The following is a 13,154-nucleotide window of genomic DNA, read 5'->3' as shown; positions in this document are numbered from 1 at the left end:
TGATGCAAGTGGAAACATCATTCATTGGACCAAATGACTCTTTTCCAATGCTGGACTGTCCAATCCTTGTGTTCCTGTGCGAATTGGAGACGTTTTATCCTGGTAACTGCAGACAGCAAAGGTGTTCAAACAGGCCTTGGGTTTCCATACCCCAGACGATGCAGTACGGCTAATTTGCCTACAAAAGTCAGGCAGTCATAATAATCTAGCCACTCAGTGTATATATACACACACAGACTTCTAAAGTGTTTTGGTTTTCTTTCAGTTTTATGCAAAACTAAATCAAAGTATTTTAGGGTTTATATGATCTATTTTCATAAAGAAAGAAGGCTCTCTGAAAATTAGAAGACTGGCGGAGCCCTTTGGGGTGGGAAGATCCGGCTGGGGACGCCGTTACTAAGCAACCGCTAGCACTCTCAACTGCCCTCAGAGCTGAGGAAATCCAAGTCCCAACTCAGCCCTACCGTAAACCCGCGCGCTTTTGCGACATTGCCGCGCCTGTCGCTGCGTGCGCGCCCTCTGGCCCCCACTCTCCGCCCCAACCGCCATTGCCTCGTGCCCGCGCCGGTCGGTTGGTGGCGCCTTTGTCCTACGGCGGGCAGGTGGGCTGAGGCGGAGGCTGCGGTAGCGGCGGGCCTGAGGCGAAGGAGCATCGGGGAGTCCGCCGTGCTGGTAGCGGTGAGTGCCGGGAAGCGGTGGCCGTCCGCCGAGGCATGGGACTGACGGGCAGGCAGAGGAGGCGGACCCGGGCCGGATGGGGAGGCTGAGCCTGGCGGGCCTGCTTGACGCGCCACCGCGGCCGCGGCTCCCTCTGGGTGCGCGCGGGGCTGCGCATGCCCGGTGCGGGGCGCGGCCTCTGGCGCTCGTGCGGCCCAGGCCCGGCCATTCCCGGAGGCCCGTGGTGGGCTCCGGTCCCGCGGCGCCGCGCTGCAGCCGCCTGTCTGCGCGCGAATCGCCGACAGTAGCCCCCAGGCTTCTCTGTAGGATAGGGATGCACATCTCGGCCTGCTTCCCAAAATGGTGAAAGCGCTCGCCTGCGGGTCATCCGCGAGACGGTGGCGCAGTCGGGATTCGAACCCGGCGTTCTCCGTGGCGTACATCGCCGGGCGGCGAACCCCGCGGCGCCCGGGATCGCCCGCCTCGCGGCCCCTTGACAGCATCCTCGAGGCGTCTCCTTGTCGTGTGACAGCCCTGTCTGTCTGTCTGATAACGCGGGCCCCGGGCCCCGAGAACCGGGAAAGAAACTATGCCGAGGTGACCCCGGAGGTAGCGGCAGAGCCAGCACCCCAGCCTGCTGACTCTCCTGCCTCGTAACCCATAGCACTTTCCACCCCGGGACCACCCGCCAGGCCTTTTTCTTAGGACGGCGTTCCCCAAATTCCAGGCCCTCGCGTTGCACCTTTATGTCCGGGTACCATCTATACTGCTGTTTATTTTACCAAATGTCAATTTTTTCCCCTTTACACTGACTCTCCTTCTTCCCCCCTTCTTACATATATTTGTTTAGGGTGGAAACGTGTGTCACAACCGTATAATGGAAGTTAGTTCTCTTTCTAATGCTCAAAAAAAAAAAAATAAATACCTGTCTATTAAAAGAAACAGTGCGTCCTGTTCCTGCTGCAATTATTCTGCATTCCACGCTTTGGGAAGCGCTGCCCTAGGAGTATGGGGTTAGTTGTTCTGGCCTTTGCTCTGTGCACGGAATGTTCCCCTGAGGCATAGCAGAGTCTGTGAAATGCCCCCAGGACCTTTGGGGATGGTAATTCATATCATAAACGTGCTGGCTGTGAAGTGTTCTCACTATTGACTTAAAAATGATAGGAGGGATGCAGGAGCCCTCCGCCCAAGTGCGTGCGGTGTGCCTTGTAGCGCGGTGGAGTGGTGGGCACCTGACAGTTCATAAAAAGCTGTTTCTGCAGACGCTGATGGAGCAGTTTGGGGTATTGACAGCTCAAGATTTAATGTTTTTTTTTAATCGATCAGTCTGGGTGTGAAAACTAACTTTCAGTGGTGACTTTTTCAAACCAGTAAAGCCCAAGCGTTGCATTGTGGGTATTGGAGATCGCTTGACTGTGTGCTAAGATCAGATTCTTCCTTCATCCTGGTTTCTTTGCCTTTCTTTTAGCTCCAGATATTCTTTGAAACCTCTGACAGAAATCTTTTAACCTAAAACATAGAAACAGTGATTCCTGATAGAATGTGCCGGAGAAACCATACTACAAGGCCCAGGGGAAGGAATTTTTCTGGGTGCAGGTTACCTAATGTCCCATGCCTGTAAACACCCCACGTTTAAGGGAGGCGTTGACAAATTAACAAGCTAACAGTCTGTTCTATTTGTAGCCTGTTCATAACCTCTGTTTTTGTGTGTGAGCGAGCACATTCACTTTAATTTATGAAAAGGTTACTCTGAAAAGTCAGCTCAGGCTACTCAAAGATTTTTTCCTTGGGCTGTGTAAAAAAAATCCATATTTCTTGGGATTACTTTGGTATGAGCACAATGTAGAAATTACATAAGGCTAAGGTAATTTTCTTCACATTTCTAAGCAGCAGTTCTGTGTAGAGAAGAAATAATAATTTTTCTTACTTGAGTCAGTTTCAGAACTTCAGCAAATGGAGCCTCATCTACCTGTGCTCAAAAGCTAAGAATAAACATCTTTTGGAAAGGCTTTAGAAGTCTGATGAGAAAGTGCCTGATAGTTTCATTTTAAATAACCATTGCAAGCATTCCTTCTCTATGGCCTGCAGATGGCAGTACCTTTGTATGGCTTGTTACTACTGTGAGAACTACTAAAATTTAGTTGTGCTTTTAAGAATGGAAAACCTTCGGAGGAAATATATTTAATATTTTAATCCCTTCAGCAATTTTTGTTTTTGGCTTCCAGGAAGAATGAAATGTCTATTTCTAAACTCATTATTACTCTTAATCGTAATGATAACATATAACTAGCAGTGCATATGGTTTATGAAGCAAGTTTACAAATACCAACTCATTTGCTCCTGTCAGTCATCTTGTGAGATAGGACAAGATGATTCTTTTTTGCATATGAGAAAATAATGTCTCAGAGAGGTTAGATTTCTTGCTCAGATCACATATTGAAGATAAAAGATTTCCTGATCAAGCAAAATTGGGACATGTTGAGGTAAAGTGGTGTCCTTACTCCAGAACTTCTCAGGGGCTTTTAACATGTTAAACATATGCAATGTAGATGTCCAAGAGAGAAAGATACCATGATGCCTTTCACTATACCCCCAGGAACATCTTGAAGTACCAGTATTTCCCAAAACTTACTCTTTTTGCTACACTTCATTTCCTCTATATACCTATGGTTTACTAATGATTACTGTGTGTCTTTGAGACAAGTGTTTTTAAAGTTCAGTTAGCAAAAAAAAAAAAAGTTCAGTTAGTTTTTTTGTGCCAAAAGATTTGCCTTGTGAACAAATACATGTTTTGTCTAGACTATTCAGCTTTTGCAGAGTTAAAGAAACTCAAGAAATTAGTAGAGTAGTACCAATAGAAAGTTACCCCTATGTTAGTTTCATTAATGAGAGACTTTAATGAAAGGATCAGGGTAAGGCCACTGTCTGAAGCAGCAGCACATTAGGGAAATATGAAGTACACTGACAGCTAAATATATAATACCAGCATGCCTGCTGCTTTTTAAATGGTGGTTTTATTGCCACCAGATATGAATATTTATAAGGAGGGTCATTTTCATTCTTCATCCTATCACTAAAAAAATAAAGATAATAGTCAACTGGACCAATTACTTTTATGATAAGAAAGTAATTCCCCTCCAAGATTTAGAACTTTTTCAGTCCCTGAGACTCTTTTCCTTTATTTCATGTTCAAAACAACATTATTGTTGACCTTTATAAAGAACAACGGCTCTAGGCAAGGATCAGGGCAATTGAAGTTGCATTGGAGAGTAGAGTGTCACACTAACTTTATAAAATATCTTGAGTGGTCCCCTGGTTTTCATCTGGAATGATTGAGTTACTGAAGATTTGGTTGATCTTGCAGCAAATGGATGAGCTTTGGAGAACTTTAAATTATAAGTAATTTGGTTTTGCCCAGGCCAGTGTGGCCCAGTTGGATGAGGATAATTCCATGCACCAAACGGTCCCCAGTTTGATTCCTGATCAGGGCACATGCCTGGGTTGTGGGCTTGATCCCCAGTAGGGGGTGTGCAGGAGGAGGCAGTCCATTGATGTTTCTCCCTCTCTCTCAGATCAATTAAAAATAATAAGTAATTTGGTTTTAAGTGAGTATACTTAATTTTGTAATTGGATCAGAAATGATACAAGAAGTTTATTTTTATTTTTTTAATATATTTTATTGATATTTTTACAGAGAGGAAGGGAGAGGGACAGAGAGTTAGAAACATCGATCAGCTGCCTCCTGCACACTCCCCACTGGGGATGCGCCCGCAACCAAGGTACATGCCCTTAACCGGAATCGAACCTTCGACCCTTCAGTCCGTAGGCCAACGCTCTATCCACTGAGCCAAACCGGTCAGGGCAAGAAGTTTATTTTTAAACTCTTAAAGTTCTTTTTGACATCCAAGAGAGAAAAAAATAGGAAAAAACGTGATTTTTGTTCATTTTTAAAATTAAGGATTATATGTAACTGAACCTTTTGCAGCCTTTGGGAAACTTATATTAGGACATCATCAGTCACTTGAACAGCTCAATGGAAATACAGATCCTTAGATACAGCTCCCTACCCCTTACTGGTCTCTGGAGGTGGGGCTAAGGAATCTGTCTTTCAAAACCCAGCCCTGTGATTTTTTATGTACATTAAAGTTTGAGAACCCCTGATTTAGGACTTTAGAATATTAGTTTTCACTGGTATGTAGTTGGGTTTACATTAATAGATTTGTTTTAAACAAGACCTTAATTTAACTATAAAAATGTTTTGGCTTCATAATTTGAGCTAGAGGTAATAAGAATAGTTAGGATTTCTGTTGGTCTTTAATATTTTTAATTCTTTCCATTTAGTAGAATGCTTTCACCTTCTTGAGAACAAAGAAAGCTTTTTGAATTCACAGTGTGAATACCAAGAGTCTGTGGTCTGCTTATGAATGTAAAATTATATGTGTGGCCATTTTTCTCTTTTTGCAGAGAGTTGCATTTAGATATAACAAAATGCCTCAGAAGTAGATGTTGTGGCCCCTGCCAGCAAAACAATACTGACAGCTCTAGTTTGCCCATGATTAGCCAAAGAAGTGTATAACCTGCTATCAAAAAGTGGCAAGGTTGATGGCTAATATTTTTTCTGCCATTTTATAGCTAGGTAATTGGAAAAAGAAGCTTAAATTTTCGGGCTTTTAAATGGTCAAATATAATTGAAGAGAAGTTTGGGGGGGAGGGGCGACAACTGACCTTAGAATTGGACATTATTGTTACCTTTAGCAGTATGGAAACTTGGGCTCATGATTCCATTTCCTTTGGAAGTAGCTGTGTGATTATGCCTTCTGTGCTGTTTGCAGGGATTAAACTTTTACAGATGTTAGCCATTGTCCTGATATTTTTGTAACAGATTGAGTTATTCCTCCTTGAACACAGGAGTGTAGAGAGATTTGTGAATGGAGGATCCAAGTATATATGTTATTGGTATATTAGTATGCACTAAAGGGATAAATAGATAATAGAGTAGTAATTCCCAAATACCTTCCAAGAATCATCTGAGAAACTTGTTAGAATACAGATTTTTAGGCTTCTTTGTCAGATTCTAAAAGTTTGAGATGGGGTCTGAGAATCTGATTTTTAATCATCTTACCGGTAGTGCTGATATATCTTCATTAAAGAAATGTGGAGAATGAAGAGAATCTCTCTATATATAAAAGGCTAATATGCAAAGTGTTCCCTTGGGAGAACAGTTCAAATCGCTCACTATAATGTGCGTTGACCACCAGGGGCGGCACAGAATGAAGGATGGCCCCGGCTGGCAGCTGGAAGGCCCCAGTCAGCCCTGATCTCTGGCCAGGCCTAGGGACCCTACCTGTGCACAAATTTCGTGCACCGGGCCTCTAGTATGTATATAAATAAGGATAGGGGAATGGGGAGTTGTCTAATGAGTATAGAGTGTTTTAGTTTTGCTAGATGAAAAGTTCTGGAGATCTGTTGCACAACAGTGTGAATATACTTAACCCTACTGAACTGTATGTTTAAAAATGGTTGTTGGGCCAGTGTTGCGCTCAGTGGTTGTGCGTCAGCCCATGAATCAAGAGGTCACGGTTCGATTCCAGTTCGGTTTTATTCCATTCTGGTTTGATTCCTGGTAAGGGCATATGCCTGGGTTGCAGGCTTGATCCCCAGTAGGGGATGTGCAGAGGCAGCCGATTAATGATTCTCTCACATCATGATTTTCTATCTCTCTGTCTCCCTCCCCCCCCCCCCCGAAATCAATGAAAACATATTAATGAAGCAGAGCATTCTCTTATCCTGATAGTTACAGTATAGCTCATTATAATATCCCTGATGTTACAATATACCATCAAAGTCATCTTCATAAATATAGTTTGAGAAGTCATTATGGTTTTTCAAGTGGCATTTTTATCCATTTAGTAGTATCTGGTTTTCAACTAAGCCTTTTAGGGAGTTTTATTTAATTTGTAATTACTTATTGAAATTGTATACGTTTCTGGATTCATTCAACAGCCAATAGTAGTACTGTCACTACGTGCTGTGATTGTGATTCATACTGCACTTGTTCAGAATAGTTTACATTGCATTGGTGTGGAGTATAAAAATTGGTTTTAAGGTAAAAAGAGTTATTTTATGATGGCACAATTAAAAAATAGAGCAAAGCAATTCTTGGTGCTGTGAATGAAACGTGTATTTATTTATAACATCCAAGGACCATTGTGTGAACCTTGTCTGGCATATTAGTCTAAATTAAAATTGTAGATTAGGCATTGTGTCTTTCTTTGGTAGTTCTTTACCCCATTCTTTTATGCCTTAAAACAGCTCTGTCATTTCCTATATAACACCATGTTTTCTAAATTATTTTCTAGGATTTTTTCTTTTATGTAAATCCCTTTAGTTGGTACTGTTTTTCTTGTCTAAAAATCCTTATTTGAAAGGTGCTTTTAACTGTTTTAAGAAGAGCACTTGGAAATTATAGCTATTCTGGCCAAGGTTAAGCACCTTGTGGTAATGGTGATTTTAAATGGCATCCACATTGCTGATATAACTAACAAAGTAGCAACCAAGCTGCGGTGGAAGAGACACTGAGACTGACTTTTGGTCTTAAGAGTATGTGGCTGGGATAAAATATGGCAGGAAGAGAAAAAAAGCACTATTTCTTCTCTTTTTTGTGAGAAGGAGGATCATTCTACCTATCCTTGGAGAGTCCCACATTGCCACTAACTTCTTGATTAAATTCTCTCCAATTATGGCTCCCCATCTAATGCTCAGAAAGGTCTCTTCTCCTTTACATTAACATTATTTCTATTTCTTTGGTGATATATATATTAGGGGGAAAATAATCTTATTCAAGAATTAACATAAAAGCTCTCTTTACCAGTTCTAATATTTGCATTTCCAAAGAGAAAACTTGTTGAAATGAACTTCCAGCCTCCAATGGATGAGTTTTCAAATTGTGTGACAAAAAATTAGAATGGAGCGCCTGACCAGCATGGCTCAGTGGTTGAGTGTAGACCTAATGAACCAGGAGGTCACGGTTTGATTCCTGGTCAGGGCACATGCCTGGGTTGCAGGTTCAATCTCCAGTAGGATCGATGATTCTCATTGTTGATATTTCTCTCTCTCCCTCTCCCTTCCTCTTTGAAATCATTAAAAATATATTTTAAAAAAATTAGGATGGGGCAAGGTATTTTTTCTTGACTCTAAATCTTTACTACACTGTGATCAGCACCCTGAAGTTATTTATACTTTTGATTGTTTCTCTATTATTCCCGGATTATTGAACTAACAGGTTTTCCAAAAGTTCTGTGTGCACGTATGTTAGGATTTTTTATGTGTGGGGATTGGTGGTGGTGACAGTTTTGCTTTCCTAACTCTCACTGAAAATTCCCACAACCCTATCCTAACCTGAGTAATCCTCTTGGATGGCAATGAGATTATAAAAAATTTCCAGGTCTCATTTTATCCATATCTCACCCAAGATGGAACTTTAAGGAACTCTTAAATGGGGGTGAATAAACAAACACTTGGCACACCATACTAAAATTTTACTAACTTCTAAACTTAAAAAAAATGATCTAAGAGAGCTCTTTTGGCAGAAGAAACATAAGCCACACCATCCAAGTAGAACTGCTCTGGACTACTCAATGAAAATAGTTATAGGAGGCACATTACAATTAAAATGGTTTAAAGATATAATCTTGAATTTTTAAATAATATTGCAAATAATTTCCCCAACTTCAAAGTAAAATACTTACCTCCTTCATTCTAACTGGAACCAGTTTTGCCCCAAAGATATATAATGTATGACTACTTTTATCTCCCCAGTCTTATGTGTAGGCACTCACAGAACTAGATATAATTATACAGTGCAATAATCCTTTTCATATGATGAGGGCAAATTATAATATAGCATTAATAGAAACTTACCAACTAAAGTAATACCACATGTTCTGTGTTCTCACCTAAATGTTAGTTAGGTCAGGTCAGAGTTTAGATGAGTATTCTTTATTCACAAGACTATTTAATAATGTTAGGAACTCTGCTAGAAAATGTGGTACTTATTTAAAAGAGATTTTTACACCACCACTACCCCCGGTGTATTCCAGAGGTACTTTGAAAACTACTTAAATAATCAAAGGCATCACATTTCTCTGAATCACAGTCACCCTATATTAGAAAGCAGTACAAAGTAAATGAGCGCACTAGGTCAGTAAGCCCTTCTAAACCTGAATTGATATTCTTCACAATTATATATAAAAGAATTGGGTATTTTCTATAAGGACTATCATTTGTTACATGTAATTCAGATGTTAATGAACCTGTAAATTGTGAAAGTGCCACATGCAGTACCAAAGCCATGGTTAGATATTACTGGCATGTCCTACATAGAAAATATTTTTTGATTTTTTAAAAATAGAGAGATTATAGCTTGTGTCTGCATAATTGAAAACAAGAGGCAATTTAGATTTATGTTACCTTCAGTTTTGTTCAAAGCTATTCTAGGCATAGTGGAAAGAGAATTCTGGTTTAAAATGGAATTGAAGATTGTTCTCACTAGAACAGGAACTCAGAAGTCAGTATAGCAGGGTAAAGTCTACACCAGCCCTCTTAAGTTTGTTTGTTTGTTGTGTTTTGTTATTGTTGGTCTTTTATGTGATAGGACTCTGGTTGGAGTTTTGAAAATACATAATTATTATTTTTAAGCACTCTAATTATATGAGTGCTTAATAGCATTTAATGTCATTAAATATAATATCAATTGCTTAATATGAAACAAGCAACAAAACTCTACACTGCAGCAGGAAGCAGTTTTATTTCTCTCTCAACTAAAGTATGAAGTTTTAATGCATTTATGTATATTTAAGTTATAAAATTAATTGTCAGGTTCTCTTTTGGGTATATGGTAGGTGGGTACATTTCTTTAGAAATTTCATGAGTTCTTATTTGTACATGGTGTTTTACTCTTTACTTCAATTTTTACAAAGCTAGTTTGTTTTGTTTTTAGTAACCAGGCTTTAACTGCACAAATTGGCTTTTCTATAAGTTTGTATGATTCTCTCCCCAACCTAGATGTATATGTCAGGCTTCTCTAATGAAAACTTCTTATGAGGAGTGTTTTATTACCTAACACTTCTATACCAAATGCCAGTTTTTACTCTCAGGTCCTTATCTATGAGGGTCATAGATGTGAACATGTCAGATACTTTGTTTAGAAAAAAATTAATCCATTTCTTTCCCGCATCTCATTCTGGAAGAGTCTATCCAATGGAATACAACACAAGGCATGCTAAAAGGAGGCCCCGCTTCATGGAATATTGGAAGTTTCAAGACAATGGAGTTCAGCTCGTACCATAAAATGGAACTATTTGCCTTTACTCTTTTTGTTTTGTTTTGTTAACACTCTCCTTATTTTTCTCCCACCCTTCTCCCCTCAAAAAACAATCTTCCCCTTTGGAGGTGGAGAAAGGGGGAAGGGTTAGGTTTAGGACTTGGCAAAGTGTTAAAACATTGACGTAATCAGTTTTACACAAATTGTGTGTTAGCTAGAAAACTGAGGACATTCCTTACCAAACCATGACAATGTACTGCCATAACTTAATAAAAACTGCCCAAGTGACAGTGTGTCTTCTGAATGGATTTTCTTACACCATCTGGTTGTCATTGTTGTTCTTTTGTTATTGCTTTCATTTGAAATATGCTGATGATCTTGTTTTTATTCCGTAGCATTGAACAGATGGGTTGATTATTCTTTTCAGATATTAATAAGGCAGCGGAAAGAAGAAATATGAATACGGCTCCATCAAGACCCAGCCCCACACGAAGGTAAAGTACCCTGAAGCAGTGAGTTACCTTGGGAGAGTTGGGCTCTGGGGAGTTAAGCCCAACTTCGTACATCAAGGGTCTTTTCTTCCCCCCAACAAATCAGAAACACTCAAGCAAATAATAAGAACATGAACCATGTGTGAGGGGCCTTGCTGCTTTTTTTAAACATGCATCAGGAGATACCGAGGAAGCTTTGTGTTTTCGGTGGCAAACCCAGCAAGTTCAGCTTGCAACATGAGTTGCAGGCGATTGGAAGAGGATAAACCTCTGTTTGTCCCCAGCTCACGTGTCAGTGGGAGCCTCCACAGCAGGAGTGCCCCAGGGTCATTGGTGTGTGCCACGCTGCTGCAGCGGGCAGCAGAGATTCAACACTTCATTCCACATGCCTGCCGGTCCAGATGTTAACCCGGGTTACGGAAAGTGCTGCTTGAGAGATGGCTGCTGTACCTGTGCTGCACATCACCCGTATGCCCACATGTTTGGGGTACCCACTGAGGAGAAATAAAAAGGCATAAACACTCCTCCTCTCAAAAGTCTCCCTTTTTCTTAGCTTTCCTGGAAATAAAAGGCATTTTCCCCAAAATAGTCTTTCTTCCAGCATATACAAAAGAGATAGTCCTGATGTGTACCCTGGAGATAGGCATTAAATTGGCTCTTCTGGCAAAGAAGAGCCTTATTAATGTTACCATTTACCCCAGGATGAGTATATTGTGTCCAAAAGTGTCACCTTGCAAGCGGATGTTATCTGGTGTCTCTTCATGGCTCAAGTGGATACTTAATATGGATTTTGCCTTTGTCCCTAAGTAAAAATGCCAACTTTCTACTATAAACGACATATCAAAACTACATGCCACAGTAAACTATATTTCCTACAATGAATTGAACACTGCTGAGTACAATGAATCCTAGTCTACTGGTAGCTCCATAGGTCACCTGGGGATATACCCAACTGAGCATTTACACATAACATACAGCTATCCTGCCTTGGGACAAAACTTTTTCTTTCTTTCTTTCTTTCTTTCTTTTTTTTAACCTACTTATAGGAAAGAATGGCTGCTGTATGTTTGGTGTATATGCTCCCACTTGGATATGAAGGGTGGATATTTTCTAAGCTACCAGGAATAGATCGCACATGTCTGCTACAGAGTTTAAGCAGACCCGCGGTTAATGCTGCCAACTTCAGTTGGATTCTTTGAGCACTCTGCCAGGCAGAGGAGTTGAATCTGATACCACAACTACCGCTGTCAGGTGGATGCCCTGGTCTCACTGCAGAAATGAGCATATACATTGCTATTCTCTCTGTTCTTCTAACACTATAAGGAGTACCTGCAGCTTATAGGAAATACTTTGTTGATTGATTTTGTGAGTATGTATAAGTAGTCTAAAAAAACATAAATCCTGCAGAACTTCAACAGTTCCATATAATTGTTTCCATTATGCTGCATCTAACCGTGCTTCAGATTTGGGGCAGTTCCATCTGTGTTGCATCTCATTGCCCCAATAAACGTGGAATACTGATGGCTAAGAACTTGCATCTATCTAATGATTAGAACTATGGGACTCCCATTGGAAGCTGTGGTTGCCAAATGGCTTGAAAGGAGACCTAATGTGTATCCATTTTCAAGGAGCTCTAATGTGTGTGTTGCTAAAATAGGTAGCTTACCAGAAGGTGTGTGGAATTGGCAAATATAAAGACACTGACTCCACTAGTAAAGTCTTCCCCCACTCTGTTGTCCCCATGATGTTTATGATTTCTGGATAATATCTGTGTGTTTCTGCAGACAAAAAAAGGTGGGCGGGGGAGAGGCACATTGCAGAGTACCAGTGTAACTTCTGTTTGTGCTATAAATTATGAACATTTTATGTCATATTAATGATAGTCAAATGCTTTAAACATTATCAGTTGATAATGTTTGTAGCTTTCAACAAACATTGTCAATGTTGGGGAAATAACCAACTCCCCTGGTTGGAATCCAATATAGCCATTGCCAGTACATTAAATTTAAAAAACTAATTTTATACCAAGCTAAAATGTAATGCCATAATTTCATCTTTATTGGAAGCAATATCTTTATGCCTTTTTAAAAAACTATTCCCCCCTCAAAAAAAAAAAAGCCCCCCCCCAAAAAAAAACATACAGGCAACATTGTAGGGAGCCTTTTAAAATGTTCTTACTAGATATATAAATATGTCACTTTTATATACCTTTTAAAATATAACCTTCCTCAGAAATAAATTTTAAAATTAGGTTATTTATATATGGATAGGGCTGTGGCTTCCTCCTTTATTTATAATCAATAGAAGGGACAGCTAGGCTAATTTAAATTTTACTAAGACTCAGTCTTCCCCCTGGTGATATGCCTCTAACTGGGTTCCTCAGCATGTTATTTAACATGCTAAAGTTTCATATAGTCATGTTTAATAAGGTTCAGGGAAGAGGGATGTTCACATTTAGTAAAACCTATTCTGAGCCCCATCTAAAACCTGAGCAAAGAGTTCCTGTTTTTTACCTTTAAAAAGAATTTTAAAGCCCTAAAACCAAACAAATTGTATGCATTGTATTTAAAATAAAACATTAACATTTTAATCATTGCTTTGATCATATCATGCATTATCTCTTAAGATATATCAATAGGGCAGAAATAAAATGCAATAAGTAGGCAAGATGGGTGAGTGGTTAG

At 40.0% G+C, this 13,154-nt stretch overlaps 1 protein-coding gene across 6 annotated transcripts in view; it reads left to right on the top strand.

Moving 5' to 3' along the window:
* The first annotated feature begins 539 nt into the window (after nucleotides 1-539).
* NCOA5 (nuclear receptor coactivator 5) overlaps nucleotides 540-13,154 on the top strand; it is a 30,298-nt gene continuing 17,683 nt past the window's right edge. For 4 of the 6 annotated variants that reach the window (XM_036321631.1, XM_036321629.1, XM_036321627.1 and 1 more), the window contains exons 1-2: nucleotides 540-678; nucleotides 10,407-10,473. In XM_036321631.1, coding sequence (XP_036177524.1) covers nucleotides 10,436-10,473 — 38 coding nt within the window. In that variant the 5' untranslated portion in view covers nucleotides 540-678; nucleotides 10,407-10,435. Of the gene's footprint in view, nucleotides 679-10,374; nucleotides 10,474-13,154 lie in introns of all 6 variants that reach the window. The other 2 variants (XM_036321628.1, XM_036321630.1) reach the window with 2 other exon arrangements.

The sequence above is a fragment of the Myotis myotis genome, unplaced genomic scaffold, assembly GCF_014108235.1.
Source record: "Myotis myotis isolate mMyoMyo1 unplaced genomic scaffold, mMyoMyo1.p scaffold_m19_p_9, whole genome shotgun sequence".
NCBI lineage: Eukaryota > Metazoa > Chordata > Mammalia > Chiroptera > Vespertilionidae > Myotis > Myotis myotis.
The sequence above is the reverse complement of the archived record's forward strand: the minus strand, read 5'-3'. Positions and strand labels throughout refer to the sequence as shown.